This window comes from Echinops telfairi, unplaced genomic scaffold (assembly GCF_000313985.2).
Source record: "Echinops telfairi isolate 266 unplaced genomic scaffold, ASM31398v2 ScPeMD7_40;HRSCAF=151, whole genome shotgun sequence".
NCBI lineage: Eukaryota > Metazoa > Chordata > Mammalia > Afrosoricida > Tenrecidae > Echinops > Echinops telfairi.
In genome coordinates, this window is record NW_022103938.1 from 1,128,754 (window position 1) to 1,155,523 (window position 26,770).

General features: G+C 38.8%; 1 protein-coding gene across 1 annotated transcript; it reads right to left on the reverse strand.

Moving 5' to 3' along the window:
* Window positions 1-26,745, reverse strand: LOC123521698 (ovostatin-like). Its single transcript, XM_045290508.1, has 18 exons — window positions 26,652-26,745; window positions 26,131-26,351; window positions 23,708-23,834; window positions 22,108-22,226; window positions 21,505-21,556; window positions 20,024-20,107; window positions 16,620-16,796; window positions 16,343-16,424; window positions 13,447-13,603; window positions 11,789-11,860; window positions 11,316-11,481; window positions 10,520-10,740; window positions 8,850-9,065; window positions 6,164-6,288; window positions 5,044-5,134; window positions 4,215-4,283; window positions 3,942-4,044; window positions 1-791 (listed from the first exon to the last, which is right to left on the reverse strand). Exons 1-18 carry the CDS (start codon window positions 26,740-26,742, stop codon window positions 724-726), a joined length of 2,241 nt encoding a protein of 746 aa, XP_045146443.1. The 5' UTR covers window positions 26,743-26,745; the 3' UTR covers window positions 1-723.
* Between the last annotated feature and the right edge of the window lie 25 nt (window positions 26,746-26,770).

Genomic DNA, 26,770 nt, shown 5'->3' on the forward strand with positions numbered 1-26,770 from the left:
AAAAATATATTTGAAAGTAGTTTTCGGTTTCCAATGAAAATAAACATGATTATGTTAAAATATACAAATTCTGTTCTTCAATAACCTAAAGAAATTATTTTAAAAAACACAAATACCCAAACTAAAGTATCAGCATATTAAAATAGTCCCTATATAATAAAAACTTATCTGTAGTTAGTTGGTGATTGTTGCAATACGTAGTCTCCTTGGGTGGCCCTGGAAGCAGTCTAGGGCAAGACCTTACAGGCAGATCATTTACTCTGGAGGTGGTTCCAGAGAGCGGGAGTAAGGGCGCAGGAAGATTGGGACGGTTAAGGAAAAAGGTTACTTTAGGAGTTTGCTGTTGAACCTCTCTGGAAACGAGGGAGCTCCGTTTCAAGGAGATCCAGGAGAAGCATTTGGAACGCTTCCGGAAGTCTCTGACCAGAGGCAGAATGCCTGTCCCCTATTGGCTGACCTTCATCCCAGGAGGGAAGCATTAATTAAACCTGCACTTCACTCCTGTATTTGCACAAGGGAGCTTACTGATTGCTGATGCTTCCAAGAAGGGCCAAGGGCAGAAAGCAAGAAGCCCAAGGTAGTGCACAGAGGGATGACGGTGCCTGGGGGAGATGAACTTGATAACCACTCCATAGAAGACTCTGAATGTTTTTCTTTGGTTGAAACAAGCTATCATGTTCACTCAACAGACAGATGTGTCCAAGGTGTCTTCTTTCCCTTATCCTAGAACAAGGAACTTGCAAAAGACGTCTGATGACATGGTGTGTGGTATTCTGAATACGCATATTCATCTGGAAGAAAGTAATTCCCATTAGTAACAATTTCACAATATTATTCAAGAGAAAATTATGATTTCCTTTCATCTCTGTTCAGAAACAACATCCCTAAATATATGCTACTGATACGTTTCTTTGATCCACATCTTTCCAATAGATTTTCATTCCTCTGACTTACATTATATTTCATGCACACATATGTGGCTATTCTTAGATATTTCAGGTATGACATTTTGAATATAATATCTATTAAAACCTGGTAGAGTCTAGGACTTTATGTTCTAGGCAGAGAGTTCATATTATTAATAAAGCTAGAGGGACTGTGCACACATAATCACCCATGTCTTTGGCAACAGGGAAAGATATACTAATAAAATGCTGGGGTACCTAAAGTTTATATGTGACCAGTGAATTCTGACTAATAATGACACTGTAAGACAGGGTAGAACTGCCCCTGTGGGCTTCTGAGACTGCCACTGTTTACAGAAGTAGACACCCTTGTCGTTTTCCCATTGTCTCCCGGCTGGCTGTTTCAGACTGCCGACTTGTGGTGAGCAGTCCAGTGTGCAACCATTGCTCTACCAGCACGGGGTCCCTCTCAGTAGGAATCGATTTGATGACAGTGAATTTGGTTCTTCACTAGTAAGTAAATAATAAATAGTAAATAAATGCCTCCCAAACTCTGATTTTGCTGAAGTATTTTTCAACATATGTATTATATGTAGATAACATTGCTTGCTTTTTTTTTAGTCTAAAACAGAGTTAATTATTGGATAAGACAATTTTCCCCCACTATCATGATCCCAATTCTACCTTACAAATCCGGCTAGACCAGAGGATGTACACTGGTACATATAGGAACCAGAAACACAGGGAATCCAGGACAGAGGATCCCTTCAGGACCAGTGGTGAGAGTGGCGATAGCAGAGGGTGGAGGAAGGGTGGGGTAGAAAGTGGAAACTATTATAGGGATCTACCTATAACCTCCTCCTTGGGGGATGGACAACAGAAAAGTGGGTGAAGGGAGGGAGACCTAGGACAGTGTAAGGCATGACAAAATAACAATAATTTATAAAGTATCAAGGGTTCATGAGGGAGGAGGGAGTGGGGAGGGAGGGGAAAAAATGAGGGCTTAAGTAGAACAAAAGTACAAATGTACAAATGTGCTTGACATACAATGGATGGATGTATGGATTGTGATGAGTTGTATGAGCCCCCAATAAAATGATTTTTAAAAAAAGACAATTTGACTTGTATTTAACTGCTATTTTTATATTTTGATAGTTAATAGATCTATACATCAATTTCTTATTAGGCATAATATGTGTATTTTAAAAGCAGTGCTCCAGCTCAGGTAAGTCATACTTTTAAGTGAAAACACCCATTCAAAGTTCTGCTTTGTAACTTAATGGCTTTGAGAGAACAGTAGGAACTTAACTTTCCTAAGGCTTGGCTAAAACATCGCCACTACCACAAGCGCAATAAAAACAGTTAAACAGAAATTTCAAATTACCCAGCAAAATAGCATTTATTTTAAAACTATGCTTTATTTTAAAATGCCACTGCACTAGATAACATGTGAGAATCCCTGGTGGCACAGGGGGTTCAAAGTTGTCTACTAATCACCAGGCTGGCTGCTCAACTTCCCAGTCACTCCCTGGAAGAAAGATAAAGCTGCCTGCTACTAGAAAAACTTAAGTCTCAGTTCTACTCGGTCTGACAGGGTCACTTCACGAGGGAATGAACTTGACAAGAGTGAAGGTAGGCGGATGGCTTAGATGACTACTCTGTTGAAGGGCATTCTTGTCGTTAGGTGCCGTCGAGTCTGCTCACACTCAGTGACCTGAGGAGCAACAGAAGCACGTCCTGGTCCCGCGCCATCACGCCTGTTCTTCTGTTTGAGCCCATTGTCGCAGCCACTGTGTCCACCCATCTTGTCCAGGGCTTTCCTCTTTGCCACTGCCCCTCCACCTTACCATGAATGAAGCCCTTCTCTAGGGGCTGGTTTTTCTGACGTGTTCAGAGTAAGTGAGATGAAGTCTCGCCATCCTTTCCTCTATGGAACATTCTGGCTATACTGCTTCCAAGACAGATTTGGTTATTCTTTGGGCAGTCCATGGTACTTTGATTATTTTTTGACAACCTCATAATTCAAGTGCATAGATTGTTGAAGCATGGAACAGTGAATTCAGCCAGCAGCCGGCTAGCCCCCAAGCAAGAACCTGCCAGACACTGGGGACTTGAATATGGTATGGGGGTTCCCTAGGTCACCCAGCCAACTGACCTCCTAGTTGACTGCAGTCCCAGAAGCAATATGAGCAGAGATTTACCAACCCAGCCCAGATCAGCCAGCCCAGCTGCTTCACAGAATTGTGAAGAATAATAAATGGTAGTGGTTTAAAAAAAAGCCAAACACTCTGTCAAAATGTTTTTACTAAGAAACTGTTATCTCTAGTTATATATATATATATATAAATATATATATATATATATTTCCTCTATTCCAGTAAACACATGATTTTCTTCATCCTCTATACCATATCACTGTTGTTATTGTTGTTTTTAACACCCACTGAATAAATCCCAAACTGGTGGCAACCTGGGAACAATGAGCTTGGATTGCTGTGGGTCCCGAGGGTTTTCCTTGGTTGGTTTATTTTATTTGTTTTTTAAGTACTTCCATCACCAAGCCTTTCTTCTTAGTCTGTCTTAGTCTGGAAGCTCTGTTACAACATGATCAGCCTCCTAGCAACACAAACACTTACACTGACATACGGGTGATTGCTGTTTGAAATGCATTGTTCAGAAATGGAACCGGGTTTCCCATGACCTGCTGCCCCTGTACTGATGAATGCACAAAACACTATAAAACAACATTCATGCCACTAACTGCTTTGCCCAAGTCTACAGTGCTGCAGTAATCTAAATGAACATTTGGGTGAAACCACTGGATAAGGAAAATTGAGCTCTTCTGGATAGACATAATCTTAAACTGTGTTTGCTTTTGAAACTTTGTATTCGTAGCATTGAAAGTTACAAGACACCAAATAAGGGAAGATAATTTCAACCATGACACTAATTAGCAGAGAAATAGGGGAAAACTTGGTATATGTTCAATTTAACACAGAAAATACACAGAACACTAAAGTGAAGTAAAATTCCTACCCGCTCCATAGTAATCATAGAGCTGAATGAACGCGGGCCTGATGCTTGTGACAAGTGCATCCTGTTCCACAGAGAATGAGAACTGTATTTTCCTTTGTGTGATCTAGTAACAAATAAATAATGTTAGGTAGATGGAAATTTATTTGCACTCCATTTCAAGCATTCAGAATTATTTATACAATGCCATTTTTATACTTGAGTCCTTAAAAAAACTTTGAAAAATCTTAGACACATGCATTGCGCATGCAAACTAAACATCAACAGAACACTTACATTCTCCAGATAGAAAACCACGTGAGAGGCTTTGGTTTCTGCTCGCTGTACTTGCCCATCTCTCTGAAGCTAAAAAGAGAAGGAAAAGGTGTGAAACGTCATAAAACAGTAACACAAACGTCAAGGTATTCAAAAAGACAAAAGCTTTTTTTTAATGCTTCATGGTTTTCTTAACCCTTACAAATCCCTCCTATGTTCCCCTATAACTTTGCAACAAATATTAATCTTTGATATTTACTTTTTATTTTTGTATAAATCTATCAGTATAATATTAGTTTATGAATTTTTGATAAGTATAATATTGACAGTAATCATAAGGCATCTGCCTACCTTAATTTCTCACAGTTACTTATCTTGACCATATAAAACTATAACTAAACTTGAGAATCCCCAATACTGTTCTGTTACTAGATATATATGAGATTTAAATTTCATCCCGAGAATAGAAACTGTGTCCTTTTCTCCATCCACCTGTGGCCACGGCGTGGTACGAGGCCTCACAGAGCACAGATATCCCTGCAGGCGGTGGTATGGGTTACGTGTTGGTGTCTTCACCACAAGAAGGTACGACAGAAGGCAACGCTGCCTGCTCCTGCACCACCTTCGCTGCTGTTGGTATGTTTGAGGCCCTGTTTGCAGCCACTGTGTCCATCCTTCTCCCTGCAGCTCTTCTTTGTAGCTGACCCTTTACTTTGCCAAGCGTGACATGGCTATGTGACAGAATCGACTCTGAGGCAGAAGTGATTTTTTGGGGGGGAGGACGGGGGGTGGGGGGGAGATCTTCTTCAGGGGTTGAGAGTTATATTCATTAAAACATTTAATTCTTTACCTTTTCAATAGATGGTTTACCAGGCACAAAGCCTGAAAGCATCTTCACATCAATGATTGCCATGTTGGAAGAGCTGCGCCTCCCCAAATAACTATTTTTAAAAAGCAAAAAGTTTAAACTTAATAAAAAGGTATTCACATGCAAAGCTGCTAGTTTTAGGACAAACGTGAACAAGATTTCGCATTCTGTCATATTCCTGAAACTAAAATTGCACCAATAGCCTCAGTATTATTAAATATCATACGAAATTACAATATGCAGAAAATTCTATTGAGCTTTAACTTTTATTCATGTATATTTTCATGATACTTCAGAGTGTCAAAATTCCATAAGGAAAGTGAAGCCCTTATTCAGTCATTTGGCTTATAGGACTTACAACCAATAATTTTACCAAATGGGTAACTTAGTGGCCTGTAAATATGACTAAAGGTGGCTAGAGAAAACACATAATTTCTGAACTGAAGCAAAAATAAAACTCGTTGGTGTCAGTTATTAATTGCTATTTTCATAACCTTTATAGTATTCTTTGTTTTGAGGTTGGCATAGTCTCAAACAGGATTAATGGTGTGTCAATATGAAATAACACACATGTAAACTAATTTCAAAGGGGACCCAGAGAACTGAACTTGATGGTATTGTGTCAGCATTTCGGTCTACAGAATAAAGGGCTGTACCATGTCAAGTCACAGATTCATAATAAGAAATGTGGGGAAACAGATGTCTTGAGGAGGGATTTTTAAACTCCCTCCCTACAGCTTCCCTTCCCTCCTTTCTAGTTTGTATTTTCCCAGTCACGTGTTTTTCATCTAGTATCAACCCAGAGGCACCTTGCAAGAAAGGTTCGACGATTTACTTCTGAAAAACCCACCACTGAGAACTCTGAAGAGGCCCAGTTCCAGTCGGAGCTGATTCAACGACAACGGATAGGGGTGGGGGTGGGTTCTTTCACACAGTTTACACAGTTTACACAATCTAAACAATACTCCCTGAGGGCATCCAGACAGGGAAACTTCTTATGGAAAACAATTGGAATATGCAGCAGACAGAGACATTATGTGATCTCCATTTGAGGTAGACACATGTAAATTAACAAATTAAAAAAAAATTACGACATTGATACCTGGCTGCAACAACGAGATCAAACTTTGTATCAAATGATCCTCTGCAGACCGCATTGGCTGTATTCACAGAAAGAAAATACCCGGTTGACTTCTTGGGGAGGAAAATGCTGTATTTCAGGGTTGCCTATAATAAACATAAAATATATTATTCATTAATCAATGAATTACTTTTAAATTTATTACCTGAAAGTCATTAATATTTTTACTTAAATTAAAAGCAAAATTTTATTTCTGTCAGTGTCTACTATTTCTTATCTAGTACAAATAGAAATAATAACTAACATTTACTGAGCACATACTTTTAAGTGCTTTTCATTTAATAACTTAAATCTCTTCAATGACGCTGTGCAGTAGAGATGTACGTTTGGTCTCGAGTTTCCATGTGAGGAAATCTAGATAAAGAGTGGTAAGTAGTAGCAGAGACAGGAAAACTGTATCTCATGGGTAACAATTAAAGTGATCTTCCTCCTCCCTTAAGAAACTGATAAAATGATGACAGCTAGTGTGAGAAGAGTAGGAACCAAAGCAGTGCCAGCGTGACAGTGAATTAAGAAGGGAACTGTGGATCTGAATCCAGAACGGTAAGACTTGGAAATAAGCTTGGGGACCTGATCTAATATTTCTGTTTTATAAACACACTAAGTAAACAACAGTGAGCGCACTGTGCTATTCATTACAGTACTCTGTGAAACAGTCAAAGAAAGGAACTAATTGAAATGCCTATCAATATTTCACTCAGTGTATACATCTAATGCAGTCATATACCCAAAGTGAAAGTGAGTACATTAAATACTTATGGAGACTGCTACCTAAGTTTTTAAGTGGATCAGAAATAAGAATATAATATTCAGAAAGCAACATGTGCACACCTCAAATGGAGATAACAATATTAAGAGTAACATGTGCACACCTCAAATGTCTCGCTCAGCTGCATTTAAATGAAATCTAAACTAGAAACCAAGTAATGAAATTGAAAATATAAAACTAATGAACGTAACAGTATCAAGTTGGTAGCATAATAAAAAAAGAAAAAACATTTGAGCTCAGCTTTTTGATTATATTGAGTGGTTTATATTATGAAACTTAGTTTAGTAGTTTTATATATTAGTATTATTGCTTTGCTATTTTAAAACTATTTCCTAGGGCTAATACATGTGTAAATGCTATCCAACTGTATCACTGATATTAGAATGAAGAAAAAACAGTGGTTGAGAAAATAGATACTTATGCATAATCAAATATGTGACTGCATATTATTAAGCCCAAATCAAATCCAGTGCTATGAAGACCATTCCAACTCACAGTGGCTCTATTAAAGGTTTCCAGAACTACCCATTTTAATGGGAACAGATAGCCTTTATCCCTTGGAGCGGATGGTGAGTCTGAACCACTGACCTTGCAGTTAGCAGTCCCACCCTTACTTGACAGTGACATACCTGAATAAATAATATTGAACATGAATTTTTAAAACTATGTGCCCTAGATAAAGAGCAAAATAAAACTAGACCTTCGTATGCATTTTTGGTTTCTTAGAAAACAAACACACCATAGTCCACTGAGTACTCAGATTCAACAGTTGCTCACATTTGACAAATTTGCTTCACTTTTGCTTTTTAAAGTAAATAAAAGACATCATCACAGGCCTAGGGATATCATAGTGGATCTCCGAAAACTATAATAATAAGAGTATTCCAACTTATAACAGCAGCGTCATGATCATAATTAACAAAATATAGGGTTCTTTTTTTGGTTAACAATTGTTTATTATGATGTAATATGGTTACCAAGTCACTTTTCCGAAATATATTTTGCTTGCTTTGCTTTGTTTTTCAACCCAGAATTCAATCCAAGATCATGTATTAAACTTGATTGATAGGTCTTCTTTAACTTAGTAGTTCTGTCAATCTTTTGTACTTGTCACGACATAAACTTGTTCAAGAAACCAGGCCAGGTGGCTTTGGGAATATTTCTCATTCTGGAGTTATCAGGTTTCTCTTTCCTTCCCTACTGGGAGTCACTTCGTCTGTTGTCCCGCTCTCTTCCCAGAGACTGGCGGCTCACTGGCAACCTTCATCAGGAGGTGCGTCGCGATTATCCAGGACTAAGTTGAATCGCGGAATATAGGCGGTGAGCGCCAGCGTTCTCCGTGGGAAGGGTGAAATAGAGCAATCCACTGGACACTGTAAACATTCTCTTTTACCGCAGTTTCGCCGACAGCTGCAGAATGCATGCGGGACCTCAGCCCGAGTTACGCATTTCCTTGAGGACGAAGAGCGGTGATTTTCTAATTCTATACCTCCTATCATTGCTAGCTGGTGCTCTACAAAGAAGGGTTTCCCTCCAGAATCTGGGGATACTGAATTGCCCTTCTGAAAAGGCAAGAGGAAATGCTCAGTTTTTTTCCTCCTTACTTGCTCGAAAAATTTAAAAATAATCAGAGGGATCGTCACCTGCAGTGGTAGCAGATGAGTTCTGTGTTTATGACTTTCTCCTTTTGGAGTATGGTGGATATATGAAATCATTGACAATCATTGTTTTCTCTCATAGTGCAATTGTTTCAACCCCTTCAGGTGTCTGTCTCCTGTGATGGTTCACGCAACATTTCAACATAAGTACTCATTACACTATTGCATTTTTATGTGTATTTGGAAATTTTCATGAGTGGAAAGAAAACTCTCAATTCACCTGTACAAACACGCAACCATAGCCGTTCACTTCCACTGTGTAGTTCTTGTTAGTTGCTGGCAAAGGAATCTGCTGTAGCAGCAAACGGTTCTGATTGTTCACGTGGAAGCCCATGTAGAATGGTTGGCTAGAGGAAATAAGCACTGAATTTTGTCTGTTTCTAGAGAAAGTGAGCCTTTGGAACAGGGTCAGAGCTTGGAGAGCCAGAACAGTATCCTAAAAGAAAAATGTAGTAAATTATATTAAAGCATACTATGTATGTATGTAAACTAAATACAGCTAAAATCATTTAAAAACAACTAAAAATGAAATAGCTTTTTCATAACTATTGTGTTTAGGGCACTGTAGATCTAAAAATAAATGGGTCAATGGCAAGTTTCTGTCTTTACTTAAACCTTCAAACTCATACAGACAACAACAACAACAACAAAATACCTTGTAATAGAATCAAAATGTGAAATGAGACAAGAGAAATTTCAGAGTGCCTTGTGAGTCAGGCTTTGGTCTGTCAGATGTTAAAACACACTGTTATTGTTAGGTGTTGTCCAGTCAGCTCTGACTCACAGAGACCTTATGGACAGCAGCAAGGAACACTGCCTGGTCCTGCACCACCCTCACAATCACCATGTGTGAGCCACTGTGTCAGTCCATCTTAAAAACCGAAACCAAGTCAAAAATGCATTGGAAAACAATAGACAGTCTAAAAAGGTGACCACGCACAAGATATATGTATACACATACATATAACTTTTTAATATCCTAAGTCCATATTTCAAATAACTAGAGAAAGTCATTGATATTTATTTTTATCAAGTAAATGACATATGACAACTGGCTGGCCATTTAAAATTCTATATAGCTTAATAATTGAAATGTAATAAATTAATGTATAATAATACATGAAAATATGGATAGATATTTAAAAATAGTTTTGTGTTGAGCGTGTCTTGGTGTTAAAGAAATCTTGGAGAGAATATACTAATAAAGTCAAAAGAAAACAATCTGTATAATTAAAGTCTGATAAAAGTTAAAGAGCAAATAAAAACTTGGAAAGTGCATTAGTACTTTTACCATATTCTGAAGCCTTACAAATAATCAAGAGAAAGATTGACATCCCCGTTGGGACATGCTTCAGTCATATTACCAGGCATCATGCATAAAATAAAAAAGGAAGTTGAACGTATATTCTACCTAATTAAATGTGGGCGATTTACTTTATACACAATTAATTACAACTTTTATTGCCTCAGATCAAGATGTTCACAATTATTTTGAAGTTATATAGTGAAAGGTACTCATACACCATTGATCACATTGGAAACTGATGGAACCATTTGCTAAAAAGTTTATCACTATGTATCATAACCTTTAATTTTGAGTATCCTTTTGGCATACCAAATTTTGGATTATATTTAACCTCTCATTTAAAAAATTAAAACAAAATTAGTTTTTGAATAAACATTTAGAGACTGTTACTAGATAAAATACTATACCGTTCAAAAAAAATTAAAAGATAGCACATTTTTTAAAAAAAGGGCAGCAAGTGTTGGTGAGTGACATCAAACTCACTTGATTGGGTAAAGGTCATATATAAATCCAAGGACTAACACCGTCAAGACAAAGCCATGGCTCAGCTTTTTTTGAATGAAAGATTTGAAAATGATTCTTACCATGCTGGAAGAGAAACCTCCACGGGAATTTTGCTGCCTTGACACCCACTTTACAATCTTCGATGCATAGGACAGCTCTCCTGCGGTCAGCTGTGGGGTGGAGAGAACGGCCAACAGACCATAACAGTTCGTCGCTATCTCTGCAGAGGACGCCCAAGGGTAGCCCCAGGAGGAGTCTACGACAGACAGCTTCTTTTCTAGTTCCCAGTACACCAAGCCATCTGAGGACAACAGAAAGCCAGGGATTCAGTCGTGTTCGTGTGAAAGCATGGGATATATATGCAGATGTGATCAGATGGGGTGTATTTGAAGACTATAAACCTGACTATGTCATATCAAGGTGAGGGTAATATTATTCAGCCTTAAAGAGAAGTGAAATCCTGATGTGTGCTTCCACACGAATGAACATGATGCTGAATGAAATAAGCCAGTCTGTAGCAGACATCTACTGTATGATCCACACATATGACAAATCTAGAATTGGCAATTAGAGACTCTCAAGTTTATTTGTAATTATTAGGGGAAGATGAGAGGAAGTAGGAAAACAGGGAGTGATTGCTGAATGACGATGGAATATTTTGGAAATGAATAGTGGGGGCGGTTGAACAACATGATGAACACAATCGATGTTGCTGTACTGTCCATGTGACAACGTTATGTTTGACCTCACTGTTTGTTTGTTGCTACATATATTGTATTGAACACAAACATTTTTCAGAGCAACGTGAAGGTATGACAAGCACATCGCTGCTACTCCAGAAGTGAATGGTTACTAGGAAAGGCTCTCTGCACTCACCTCGTTTCTTTGCTTTCTCTTTTAGCTGGTTGATGAAAAATTTCCGTTTGCCTTCTTGACCTGCTAAACTGAAAGTATAGGCCAGCAGAGCCTTCTCGTAGGTCGTAGTGGCTCTGTCCCTCGCTGCAGCCTCGAGGCACTGAAGGCCCTTTTGAATTGGCGCAGACTGCAAAGACATGGACGGGGGAAAAAAATGAACGAAAACGATTTGTAGATGCATTGATTCATCCCTGGAGAATCAGTCCTGCCCGTGTTGAAACGTTCAAAGGGCAAATGCAACACGTACCTTTTAACTTCTACAAATACATTTTGATTTCTACATGTCGGGTGTGATTTGACTGTTTAGAGGACGATTTCTTTGGCATTACGTTGTAGCTATAAACACAGTTCCAGTTCCCGTTCATGCTTTGCTGATGTAAAATGTTTTGAGTTCGTGAGAAGCAAGGTAGGCATATCAGAAGAGGGATACGTACTGAGATTGGGTGACCAGCTTCCATCAGTGCGTTAACAACGTAGGCAGTGAGAGAAATCTTATCATCTTTTCCCTGGATAAAACATAGGGGCAAAATGTCAGTCTCAGGGTGAAATTTCAGAAGGAGAGATGCATTTCTTTGCTCATGCCTTCTACTCTGAAAGTTCAAATCGGTTGCTTTTTCTTCTGTATTCTCCCCCTTCTGGGGTGAATTTTTAAAATGTCTTTAAAAAGTGCTGTTTATTAATGAGATAACAGTGAATAAGAATCAAGACTGTGTAAAGGAATAAAAGGATCATTTAAAAAAAAAAATTTATGGTCCTGAGGATGTATTTGGAATCAGGTGGTATAGAGTCCCGCAAATTCTCTCAACACTCACCCTCGTCCTTAAAATTGCATAGAAAATACACGCTACAATTGCACAACAATTAAAAGAGTGCAGTATAAAATAAAAAGGTAGACCAATGGAACAGAATCTGTAGTGCAGGAAGAAATTCTACCAAGCGTGGAAAACAATATAATAAATTTGGTTTTAAAAATCACTATAAATTAACAAAGAGGTGTTATGATAAATGGATACTATTTAAATTATAGGATCAGATCATACATAGATTATATACTGAAATAAATACTCTTAGGTTAATAGTTTTAGTTGTTAAGAAAATAAAATCAACCCCAAAAGACTGATGGGAAATGAAAAGGGAAAAATACAGATTGAACACAAGCACATAAAAATAGTTGCCTCCAGACCTGACCTTCAACAAAAGTAGTCATGAAGTAGTCATGAAGCACTTCATTGTTTTTGCTCCTGCATTTGTGAAGATTTTGTTTTTAATACTTATGTTATTCAACACAAACAGCAGTAGAACAAGTCAGTGAGCTATGCTATTGTGGTAGGAGTTTAAATTGGCCTAACTTTACTAGAAAACAATTTGATGACATTATTTCAGAACCCTTAAAATTCCATTTGTAAACATATATCCTAATATTCATCATTAAAACAAACAAAACCAATAACAACAAAAAACATCAGACTCATTGCCATTGAGCTACGTTTTCAACCCAGGGTGACCTAGAGGACAGAGAAGAACTGCTCCTGAGGGTTCTCAAGACTAAATTTTGACAGGAGCTGGCCCCATCTTTCTCCAGAGGAGTGGCTAGTGGGTTTGAACTGCCAACCATGCAGTTAGCAGTTCAACGCTTAACCCACAGAGCCACCAGGGTTACTTAACAATCACCAGGGAAATATATTGATATGTAAGACTGTTGACACACCTTATTGAAAATACAACAGTAAGAAGCAAGTACAGTATATTAACAAAGGATTTCCTAGATGATGATGTATTAAAATATTATAATGATCCTGGTTCTGTTATCATTCTATACTTCATTCATACTTTTACTAATAATCCTGCCACTGGCACACTTCGCCTCTGCCACCATCACCTTTACCATGGGACAACATCCGTCCTTTCAGAACTTTTAATCTGGTGGAAGGATTTGTTAAGGAGAAAGGCTTTCTAGGTTTCTATGTTGTCATTTATGTTGGTAGAATCTGGAAGTTAGTGACTTTATGAAGTTTTGCAGCGCTATTTGGGAATCACTGAGTGATCATGATCAAAGAACAAAAAAATCTGTAAAACAGAATTTCTCCCTTACCTTCCAGGCACTGTTGAAAGCATGGCCAACGTTTAAGAAGCAGCCATCTGATTGTTGATTATTCATGAGCCAAATAAAGGTCCGAGACTGGATGTTGTCATCGATAAAAATGTAGGGCTTAGATAGTGCAAAATACTTGTAAACCAATGGGGTGATCCTGGAAAACACCACGCAATCAATGACAGTTAACAAATGTGGACAGATACCGGCAATATTAAAAAAAAAAAAAAAGTGTGACTTTTTACAGGATTGTTGAGTCTCCTATTTGAAAATCCCTTTCCCTAATCCTGACTTAATGTGTGAGTTTCACCCCTTCCTGCCAAACCGCAGCCCGTTAGTTATGCGCCCCCTCTTCACCTCTCCAGATGGGGCTGCTGCTGCGAGTCGGCATCGAGGGCAGTTTGTTTATTCATCCTCATGTCCTTGATGCAGTGCGACCTGGCCTATGATGCCTTCCCAGATTCTTTCCCTCCACTTTAAGTTCTTCCTCTATTTGTCCTTTCTGAACATCCGTTAGTAGTATATGAGGGGGAACCCCCAAAACACCCGGATATTTTTTCAAAGCTATGTATTTAAATTTTTAAAAAAACAACCTTATCACTCTCAAGTACCCTCCAATACATTTAATACATTTGTCAAATCTGCAATTCCATTCTTGGAAACATCATTCAAACTGATCTGTTTGGATGGCTGACAGCACTCTTTCGTTTTTTTCTGCCCCTCTTCTGCATCCTTAAGTCCCTGTCCTTTCCTGTCCCTCTTTATTCGTGGACAAAGAAGTCACACAGAGTGAGGTCAAATAAGTAAGGTGTGAGGCTCAAGAGAGGCAATGCTGTTTTTTGCCAAAACTGGTGTACTGAGAGGGTTGTGTGAGGTGTATTGTCGTGGTGGCAAAACCAGTCCTGCAGGCCACAAATCAGGCCTTTCCCCACCTCCCGCTGACCGTACACTGTTAAGCAATCTTTTCAGGACCTCTAAATAGAAAGGTTGATTAACAGTCTGACCTGGTGGAATTAACTCCAAATGCACTATGAGTTGACATGCTTGGAGAAGTTGATGGACGTCCAGAACAAGGTTTGTCATCAATCGACATTTCACCTTTTTTGAAATGCGAAAACCACTTGAGTTTTCTCATAGCACTGTCCTTGTAATCTGTGCTCAACATCACAACAGTTTCTGTGGCATTTTCCCCAAGCAGGAAACAAAATTTCACAGCCGCATACTGTTCTTTTAAATCGGCCATCACATAAAAATGAGGCTCGAGCGAAACTTTTACAAAAAATTCACTGTGACTAGAGAGAACCTTCCTAGTTGACACCATTAAGTGCACTAACTCAGAGCGAGTTGCTGGGATGCTCACCTAGTTTGAAAAACGCATACTACAAAAGTACCTCCTCATATTGTAAACAGAAAAAATATCTGAATTGTATACATGGTTTGTACTTAACCACTAACCTAAAGGCAATTCAAATCCATAGAAGTCCTGGTTCTTCTACTAAGATTACAACCATGAAAATGCTATAAAGTAGGAATTGACTTAACAGAAAGGGCAAGCAGGTAACCAAAAGAGTTCCTTAGAGGCCAAGATGAGACATTTATTCCTCATTTTCACAGACGATCTAAAGTCCAGAGGATTCAATCATCATAAGCTAGGATTATTCATATATATGTACTCTTTTCTCCTATAGATTGACATTCTTTACAGGCAAACACTAGGTTATATGCACCAATGTGTGTAACCTGCATTGCATTTAGCTTAAAAGGGATTTAAAAATGTTCATGATAAAAACTCCGGAATTCAATAATAGTGGAATTTTCCCACAGATGCTTTGAAGTTTCTGGGAAAAGTCGTCCTTCTTAAGCATTCCCTTAGAATCCTGGGTCTATTTTTATTATATTGCACTCAAACTTTTTATCTTAATTGTCTTTCCTCATGATACTTTAAATGTCCTCAAGCTCTTAGGCTTCGTGAGGTTTTTAAAACTTCATGAAGTTTTCTCGTGTATAAGTGGGTACAAACCCAGACTCCTGGAAAAGATGTTGCAGCTCTGCCACATAAAAAGCAGTGTGATCTTGGGTAAATTACTTACCTTTCCTGTGTCTATTTCTTCATCTTAAAACTGGTAGTGTAATGCTACATATAGACCTCAGTGGACTGTATACGAATTCACTATACTCAATAATAAATGATAATGATTATTGTAGTTAGCTTTTGTGATTATACATCTCAACGGATCATTAGCGTTCCCAGGACATAGTAGTTAGGTGTAAAAAATGGGCTTGTAGATAAATGTTATGAATATCACGAATAATTTTAGAAACTTAACTTATGTGTCACTAATCACACTATCTTTTAGTATTATAATCATAGCAAAACCAATGCTTAGTTTAATTGGTTTTTAGTACTTATTTCACTACTTGTAGCAAGAACTATAGTGCTTAAGCAAAGGTTTGTCCTATCTCATTAGGAAAGTACACATCTACACAGCACTATTTCTGACCATTGCTGTCAGTGAGCATGATGTTGTCGTTACCTTTAAGATTGATTTGGGAAAATATTGGTGCTTTGGTTATACAGTAATAATGTGCTTGTACATTAAATTAGCTTTCGTATTTCTTATCTTTATCTATTGAGTTACCTTTTTGCCTGATGATTTGTTTACTTATCCTGTAGTTTTCATAAATAAAACATGGGAATATGAATATTTAACCTGAGATTCCAAGAATGCTATAGGATGAATTTGGGTATACATGTGTAGAGTGTTTTAGATAAACATTGTGGGGAGAAGGTCTATAGTTTTTTCTAAAATTCTTAAAATACTTGACTCCATCCTACTTGACAAAAATGTTTAGCAACTTCTAATAAAATTCACATAAATTATAAATCAACTCAAACCATGCGTGTCCTTGTGGATCTTGAGGTCCAAAGGTGCTATACGATCCATCTGGGTGCTTGTACGACAATTGTTTCTGATAGCCTAGAACAAGAAAAGAGATACAACTCCATTTCCATTTCAAAGTTATGTCCGGCAGCAAAATTGGATAAATTGGCCATTCACATTAACTATAAGTGGAGATAGACAGATAGTTACAAATACATTCAATGTACTTAACAAGAGAAAAGTTCTGGGACTCGGGAATTGAACGTAAATAAAATCATGTAAAGGCTTTACCTTTGACCAAGGATGCAATGGCCTTGAATTTGATCGTTTCTGTCAGTTGTTGAGTCTGGCTCAGGTAGTCCAAAATATGGAAATTTGAAGAGAAAAGGACCATATTCTGCTCGCCATAGCCAAAAGGCACTTGGAGAAGAGTCTCTAAATTTTGCATGGCAGGACCGAGAATGTCCCCTGGAAAGAAACTCAAGTCAATACAAAATCTTCAATCAAAGTGGATAAGAAAAGTAATATTAGGTTGTGTTCAAGACCCCTATGTTATGAATTTCAAGGCAATTATTTATCTTATCTGAATCTTCCTCCCTCTCTCATTTGTTTGGCCCATAGAATAGGATTAGCAAGACATCAGATCTTGCTTTGAGAGCTGAAACAGAGATATGTATCCTAAAGCAGCCACGAGTAGCTCTGAAAAGCTTGTGGAAATCAAAATTCCTTGAAAGATTCTAGGAGGAAGTAAGATAATTAAGAACAAACGCATAACAAAAAAGAATGAAACGCATTGAGTCTATTCAGAATCATTATGATTCATTAACACAGAATAGGACTGCTCCCGTGGGTTTACAAGGCTGCTACTCTGACCAGGAGTGGAAAACCTGGTTAATTTGAAAGGAATCGCATTTGTCTGAAAGGAGTCTGGTGGCAATGACAGGTTACCATTTGGGCTGCTAACTGCAAGGTCAGCAGTTTAAAACCACCAACCACTCTGTAGGAGTTCATGGGAGTGGTAGGGTTGGGGAGGGAGGGAATAAAGAGGAATTGCTATCAAAGGGCTCAAGAAGAAAGATATTTTGAAATTGTTGATGCCAACATTTGTACATGTCTGCTTGATATAATGAGTGTACGGATTGCTGTAACATATGTAAGAGCACTAAAATGATCTATTAAAAAAAAAAGATTTATAGTCTTTGAAACCATAGGGGCAGTTCTACTTTATCCCATGAGGTTGCCATGTGTTAGAATAGACTCAAGGCAGTGAGCTTGAGTTGAATGAGCACTTGTCTGAGTCACATATCCTGACTGAAACAATACTGCAGTGATTTGACTACAGTCTTGTAGCTGTTAGGAGGAGCCATAATATTGTTCAGACTCATAAGGACTCTACGGACAACAGAGTGAAACACTGCCTGGTCCTGCGCCATCCTCACAATTGTTCTTTTGAACCCATTGTTGCAGCTACTGCATCAAGTTGTCAAGGGTCTTCCTCTTTTTTTGCTACTCTTCCCAAAGTATGGAAAACAAAGTTTTACTGTCCTCTCTTCTAAAAGCAGTCTAGGGGTACTTCTTTCAAGCCTGATTTTTGGGTTCTTTAGTCAGTCCGTGGTCTTTCAATAGTCTTTCCCAGCACCATAATTTACGTGCATCCATTCTTCTTCGATCCTCTTATTCAGGGTCCAACTTTCATATGGATAGGAGGCAGTTGAAAATACCATGGCTTGAGTCAGGCACACCTTAGTCTTCCAAGTAACCTTCTTGCTCTACAACACGTTAAAGAGGTCATGCACAGTAGATTCACCCCATGCAAGGTATTGTTTGATGTCTTGACTGCTGTTTCCATGAATGTTGACTACACAATAAACATTCCAGGCAAGATGAAATCTTTGACAGCCTCAATACTTTCTCCATTTATCATGATGTTACCTACTGGTCCAGTGGTGAGGATTTCGGTTTTCTTTATAGTAAGTAATACATACTAAAGGTTGCGATCCATGATCTTTATCAGAAAGTGCTTTGAGTCCTCTTCACTTTCATCGAACAAGGTTCTGACATCAACATATCACAGTTGTTCATGTCTTCCTTCAACCCTGATGTGTTCTTATTCATAGAGTCCAGTTTTTCTGATCATTTGTTCAGCATAGTATGCTAAAGAAGTATGGTAAGATTCAACCCTGACATACATCTTTCCTGATATTAAACCACGCAGTATTCTTTTGCTCTGTTTGAATGACTGCCTCTTGATCTATGCACAGATGCCACATAAACACAATTAAATATTCTGGAATTCTCATTCTTCTCAGGGTTTGTTCTGATCCACAGAATCTAATGCCTTGGCATAGTCAATAAAACACCAGTAAACATCTTTCTGGTATTCCCTGCTTTCAACCAAGATCCATCTGACATCAGCAATGATATCCCTTGTTCCATTTCTGAATCATGCTGGAATCTCTGGCAGCTCCCTGTCAATGTATTGCTGCAACTGTTGGATGAACTTCAGTAAGATTTTACTTGTGTGTGCTATTAAGGATATTGCTTACGGATATAACTGAAGTACTCTGTTGGATCATCTTTCTTTGGAATGGGTACAATTATGGATCTCTTCCAGTTAGTAGGCCAACTGAGTGCTTCCATTGCTTCATCAGCTTGTTGAATCATTCCAGTTGGTATTCCATCATTTCCTGTACTGTTTTCCCCTAAAGCCTTCAGTGCTGCTTCTTCCTTCAGTAGCCTAGGTTCTCGTTCATATGCTAACTCTTGAAATGGTGGAATGTCGACCAACTCTTTTTGGTACAGTGGCAGTGTATTCTACCTTTTTTTGATGCTACCAGAAACATTCAATATTTTCTTCATAGAATCTGTCAATACTGAAACTCGAGTCTTGAATTTTTTCTTGCATTCTTTCTGTTTAAGGTAGGCTGAGCATGTTCCTCCTTTTTGGTTTTCTAAAGCTAGGTCTTTGCACATTTCTCTACAATATTTTATCTTGTCCAACTCTCACATGACTAGATGGTGATTAAATTACCAGGACTTGGGTCAGTCATACCTTAGTGCCCAAAGTGACACTTCTGCCCTTTAGTACTTTAAAGTAGTCTTGTGTAGCAAGTCTACCCAATGCAATGTTCCTTTGAATACTTGACTACTGATTCCATAAGCAACGTTTATGGATAAAAGCAAGATGAAATCCATGAAAACTTCAAACTTTTCAGAATGATTATAATCATAAAAATCATTTTTAGGGACTAGAGTTAAAATGGGCTATAGGAAAACATGCAAGAGTCAGAAATATTTGGAGACTCTGGCACTTAAATTCTTGGTGTGGTAGTGTCTAGTTAGATCTACCAATCTTACTCACTAAATACTCAGCCTAGAAATGGAACCCCAAACTTGATAAAACCAATAAACAGGTCTATGAGAGAAAGAGGTGTAGTTATTTAGTTATTTTTATCCGCCAAGTCTACATATGTTGCTGTTATGTGCTGTCGAGTTGATTATAACTCATAGAAAAGCTGGGGGCAGAGTACAAGTGCCCCCAGGGTTTCCAAAGCCGTAATTTTTATGGAAGCCGCTTGTCACATCTTCTTCCCCAAGAGCAGCTGGTGGGTTCAAACTACTGACCTTTCAGATAGCAGCCAAGTGATAAATCACTGAGCAACAGAGGCTCCTAAGGCTGCACACAATGCACTTACCATGAACGGACCAGTAAGCTCTAGATGAATCTCTCACTAGATTCCCTGGTGATGGTAACAACACTGATTGAGACACTGTGGATCCTAGGAAAAAGTAAAGCGAATTTATTAACCTGAAACTCGTCTTCATTATAAAAAAAAAGTGTTTCAAAAGTTATATATTTCGTTGTAGAAACAATTATTGTATGACACATTTTTAACCATCATAACTAACTGTTGTAAATGATGCGGCGATGAACCTTCATGTGCAAGTCGTTGTTTGAGCTCTGATCTAAAGTCTGTGGGGTATATTCCTAGAAGTGGAATTGTTGGGTCATATGGTAGCTATACTTTTAGTTTTTGATAGCAAATTCCACACTGTTTTTCAGAACAGCTGACAGCGCTACCAATTTTTGTTCCCATCAGTAATAGGCTTCTAATTTCTCATATCCTCATTAACATTTGTTATTTTTCTATTTTTTCCCTCCTTTTTAAAATCTTAGTCATCTTAGCGAGAGTAAAATGGTATCTCATTGTGGTTTTGATAACTAGAGATGCTGAGTGTCTTTTCAGGTATTTTTAGTCATTTGAATGTCTTTTTTGGTGAAATGCCCATTGAAACCTCTGCCTATTTATGACTGAGTTTTTATTTTCGTTGCTAGGTTGCTGATGTTTCATATAGACATCGGTAATTAGATCCTTATCCGCGCTATTGTTTCTGAAGATAATCTCTCAGTCATTTGTTTGTCTTTTCACTTATTTTGAAAAGTCTTTTAATTTTTATGGATATTTGATTCTGCTTTGGGTGTAAGTTTACACAGTAACTGAAATCCCCATGGTTCCATTAGTTATCAGCCCCACAGTCCATCAGTACTCTTAGTTCTACCTCCTCTGACCAGTCTCCGCCCTTCAGTTGTCCTGCCCTTCCTTGTCGTTTCAACTTTGCTTTTGGGAAAACATTATCCATTTTGTCTCATATACCGCATATACTTGAGTATAAGCTGACCCAAATATCAGCGGAGGTACCTAATTTTACCACAAAACTGCATTAAAAATGCGCTCAAAAACTCAGCTTATACACAAGTATATATGGTAATTGATTGTTGAAAGGAATACATGCAATACAAATGTTGCTACTTATTTTCTGGGCCAGTCTATTATTTGGCTCAAAGGAGACTTCTGGGCTTCTAATCATTAACTTTTAATTAAGAAATCATGACTTGGATGGGGAGAGGCTATGGCTTGAGTGAAAGCTAAGGCTTATGTGAAAGTCAGATACTTATAGTCTGTTTGGGGGAGTAAGTTATAGGGAGACGCTTAACTTTTAAAATTTGCTTTGGCTTATGGCAAAATTAAGTTTATATTACCAGAAGTAAGTTCGTTTTTAGTAATTTAGCCATGCTTTGGAGAAGATCAATAGCAAAAAAATGATTCTAAAATAAAGACAGATGTCTCATCCAATGCTGTCGTATTTGCAAGACAACTTAAAGGCGTCTTCTTACCATTTGTGCAAACAAGTGAGCTCTGTGTCATCTCCTTTTCAATACCTTCAGGCTAATTGTTGGAAGAAAAAAAATAACCAAATTCATATATCACGTAAATTCAGAATATTAAGAAGAAAAAAAATAACCAAATTCATATACCACGTAAATTCAGAATATTAAATTAGTAATAATGTTTAAAAGAGAATAAATCACCCATAAAGTTATCCCAGAGAATGAGTCTATAAACTTTTGAGCCCCAAGATAATGGAGAAGTGAACCATTTGATTTTGCAAACTTTATAATGAGCTAAGTGTTTCTAAAAGTAAAGCCAGGAATTTTCTCAAAATTTCTCCAAACTGCAAAATGAGTTCTCTCAATTTTTAAATGTATTATACATTTGACTCTAAATATTCTCTGTAGATTGAATGTATCAGGATTAAATGATTCTCCTTGGTCTATCTCCCCAAATGTCTGATCAATATTTTGGGCTGTCCCTTGGCCAGGTGTCCATTCATCCTATCGCTATGGGCTGTGAAAGAAATACATTTCCTACTGAAGATACCATTTGAAATACAGACAGGTTTTCTCCCCAGCCCCATAGGTTTTCCTGTGAGGCTATACCTCAACCAGCAGCGGTCTGACCAGTGTATCCCTCCAGGCAGAGTTCAGAGTCAGGGGTGATCTTTTTCCACAGACACAGTGCGGCAAGGTTTCGGCAACAACTGTGAGGTTGACAGTACCTTCAATGGCAAGAAATGATGTAAATAAGTAACAGTCGACTACTGCTGAAGCAGGAGATCCAAACTGTAAATAAAATAGAAATTTTATGAAAGACAGAGGAACGCGTGACATAGAGCACGTGAGGTCTTAAAGTCAGGATTCAATTCTAACTCCCACCCTTGGCCCTCGGCAAACAGATCCTGAGTTGTGAAAGAAAAGGGGGCAGGGGCTTTGAGTTCCAGCTTTCCACTCAGGGCACCTGGGTTTCATTCCCAGCCAATGTACCTTAGATGCAGCCACCATTCATTCTGTCGAAGGAAGTTAGGCTGCTAATGGACTCAGAGCTGAAAGATAGACTGCGAAGAGAGGCTTGATGATCTACTTCGGAGAATCAACCAATGAAAACCATATGTATCACAACAGTGTGATGGGCAACCCATCATGGAAAGGAACAAGACGGGACAGTGTTTCTTCCCATGGTGTATGGGGTTGCCAGGAGTCAAGGGTAGACTGGACAACAGCTAACCAAGTCGTTGTTAGGTGCTATCAAGTCGATTCCAACCGATTGCAACCCTCTGCACAACAGAATGAAACACCGCCCAGTGCTGAGGCACCATCACAACTGTCGGCATGTATGAGTCCATTGTTGTAGCCATCCATCGCGTCAATCCTTCCTGTTGAGGGTTTTCCGGTTTTTGGCTGCCCTTCTACTTTACCAAGGATACTGTCCTTTTCCAGGGGCTTGTCTCTCATGATATGTCCCAATTGTGGTTTGCTGTTAGTGGTTATCAAGTCGGATCAGACCCTTAGTGACCCTATGCTCAACCCAAACACTGCACTCCTCTCCACTTGACCAAGTATGGTGTCCTTCTCCAGAGACGGAGACGAAGCTGGTGGCAAGGTACCAGGTGGTCAGAAGTCTCACCACTGTCTCTTGTACGGAGCACTCTTCCAAGAATGACTTGTTGGTTCTCTCATCAGTCTATGGTATTTTCAATACTCTTCACTAGCATCATAATTCAACTGCATCCACTCTTCTTCAGTCGTTCGTATTCGATGAATAACTTCCACGTGCATAGGAGGAGGCAACTGAAAATACCACAGTTTGGGTCACGCATACCTTAGTCCTCAAAGTGAAAACATCCTTGCTTTTCAGTACTCTAAAGAGCTCTTGTGCAGCAGATTTGCCCAATGCAGTGAGTTGTTTTGCCTTTTGACTGCTGTTTCCATGAATGCTGATTGTAGATCCAAGCAAGATGAAATTCTTCACAACCTCAATCCGACTCCATTTATCACGATGCTACTTATTGGTCCAGTTGCGTGGATTTTGGTTTTCTTTACATGGAGTTGTAATTCATACAAGAGCAACAGGAATAGATCAGTGGAAAGCAGTGATACCAAGCAATGAGCAAACAAGTTATAATAGAGAAATAGTTCAACATAATCTCTCAAAAGGCTTTTTACAAAGCCTATTAAAACATATAGGAATTGAAAATTTTACCCAGTGTTTGGGGAGTAACGAGCCAGGAGTAAGATTTTCTCTCACTGCCACATATGCAAAGGTTTTTATCTTCAGTTGGGAGAAGTCTGGCTTGGTAAGCATTCGATGGCATCAGTCCAGTACTAATCTGTGAGAGCCAGATAAGAAAAGAGAGCAAGAAAATTCAATTTTTTCCACATATTTCCACAACAAAGGTGTCCATTTCCAAAATATTTGAGAGGACATCCCCCCCCACCCCACCCCCGCCCCCACCAATTAATCATTCATGTTGTGGGAAGCACGGCTTCGAAGCAAAGAGGAAACCTTAAATGTCTTGTTATATAATTATTACAACCCGTCCTTACAATCGATCTGTCGACATTTACTGACCTTTGGCTAATCATTTTGTGTAAAGCAGGACAACGATCTCATAAGAAGGAGCTCTGGACTGCTAACCATAAGATTGGTGGTGCAAACCTACCAGCCTATCCGTAGGAAGAAGATAAAGTTTTCTGCTCCCACAAAGATACAGACTCCGAAACTCTATTGTAGGGTTGCTATGGGTCAGAATCAACATGGTGACAGTGGGGTTGAAGGTCTTACACAACAATTCACTATGTTAGGGGACTTTTTAAAAAGTTTTGGCCAATCAGGGTTGATTATCTTAAGTTTTATGAGTCTTAAGGTCCTTTTTCTTATCTATAAATGAGTTCCAATGTCACCGACCGCTCACATTCTTGTTTATGTCATACGAACCATGCATACATTATCCAGAACAACACATCCCATTTCACACTCACAAGTGACGTGATTAACAAGCAACTGGACAAATGTCTTCTTTATTGTGAGAATCTATTTTCCTACCCCCAAAAAAGTTACCACTGAATACTGCATCCTGGGAAATGTGGTATGTTTTGGACCCTTGATTTGGTTTAAAAAACTGTTATCAGCTTAACAATGAATATATTGGTCAAGTGTCTTTTGGCATTTTGGGTATCTCAATCTGTAACTATTATTAACCGATGTTGATTAAATACTTGGGTGTAAGTAAATATTGGGGTTGAGGAAAATACTATATTAAAAATCACAGTGAAGCAAAAGATGAGCCAATCAGACATACCGAGCCCAAATCCAAACAAACTCACTGCTGCTCAGTGGCTTCTGACTCATAATGGCTCTCTACAGGTCTTTGGAGACTGGATCTTTATGGGAGCTCACAGCCTCATATTCCTCCCTTAGAGTAACAGATAATCTTTCAGTTAGCACTCACAATCAGAGTGACTGGTGGGTTTGAACTGTAAGCTTGCTGTTACTAGCCCATTGCTTACCTGAGAACACTACCCAGGCTTCTTAAGACAAATTAAAGATAAACTAAAGGTCATGTAATTATTTTAGATACTACTGCAACGCATTATGTAGGCAAAAATGGGAAGATGGACTCAACTGTTAATTATTTGCTATGTATTGTACAAGGCTTTTCATTTACATTAGTTCAACCCTCACAAAACCCAGACACACATGTGCTAGTAATACCCTTTTCCACGCTCACAGGAGGTCACGTGGGACTGTGAATGAGTCCTTGGTTGGCCACCAGCCGGTGTGAAGGAGAAAGATGTCATCTGTGTCCATAAAGATGACAGCCTTAGAAACGATATGGGGCACTTCCACACTGTCCCAATAGGGCCAATAGGAGTCATAAGCCACTCAACTGCCACAGATTTGATTTCGGTTACAGAGTGTAAGTGTCTTTTGTAATTAATCCAATGCTTTACCTGCTGCCTTTCCACACCTATTACCTAGCAGTCAAGAGCCCAGGGAACCATAAAATATCATAAATATGCAAAGTCTCAGGTAATCTAAAAGTGAAAGGTAAGCAGATTTAAAATCAAATTATAATACCCAGCTTAGTTATTATATAAATCCCTCTGCTTTTAGAGGGTCTTGTGCATAAAAGACCCTCCTTGGATATGTTGAAGATTGAAGGGACTAGATATTTTTTTATCCCATCATTCACTCCCACAACTCTCCAACTTACCCATTACACACACACACACACACACACACACACACACACACACACACACACGAAGGTAACAATTACATCATAGAGTTTATCTTCAGTTCTTTTATATTCAGTCAGTCACTCTGATACATTAATTGATATTTCAGAACTATACACTGAATGACTGGTTAACGTTTTCGAAACAGCGAGTAACAAAAACAAAAAACACAACTCCACTCACTCACTGCCATCTAGTGGATTCCGACCATTGCAACCCATTAGGACAGGGTAGATTACCCATTTGGGTTTCTGAGACTAAATCTTAAGGAGAGGAGAGAGAGAAAGCCGCATGGTACTTACAAAGTCCCATAGAAATCAAATGTGAAGATCGTCATGTGTATGGAAAGAAATGACTATGTACTACGAAGTCTGAAGGCAATACCTGAATACATCCATCTAGGTGATTGAAGACATTGGCCTTCAGGATGAACGCTTCTCCTCGAACAACTGAATAAGGCAGAGTGAGGTCCACAAAGAAGGGCTGGAAGGCTGTCAGAGAGATGGAAGGGGAGATGCCAAATCCAGCTTGACCATCTAGGCAGAATCCAGTGGCCTTCCATGTTGTAATGGTATCAGGAACAGTAAGAGGAAGATTGGCTTTCCCTGTGGAGCTAAATGAGAAAATTCTGGTAACATTGAAGAGGGAAGCCAACGCCACCACCACCACCACCATCCTCCTGCCCCTAAACAAACAAAAGCCAATTCTGACTCTTAGAGACCCTATGGAGGGCAGGGTAGACCTGCCCTTGTACGTTTCGGAGACTCGTCATGAGTTACCAGTTTCAGAAAGCCTCCTCTTTCTTCCGCAGCGCTGGCTGGTGGTTTCAAACTCTGACCTTACTGTTAGCTGCCCAAAGCGTAACCACTACACCAAGAGGAATCCACGAAAAAGGGAGCATGCACCATGTAATACGGGAGTGGGGAAAACCGGTTCGCTACGGTAGTTCCACTTGACACGTGCAGGTTTATAATCAAACAAGACGTGCTTAAACATCGCTCTGCAATCGGTGGCTGCAAACAAT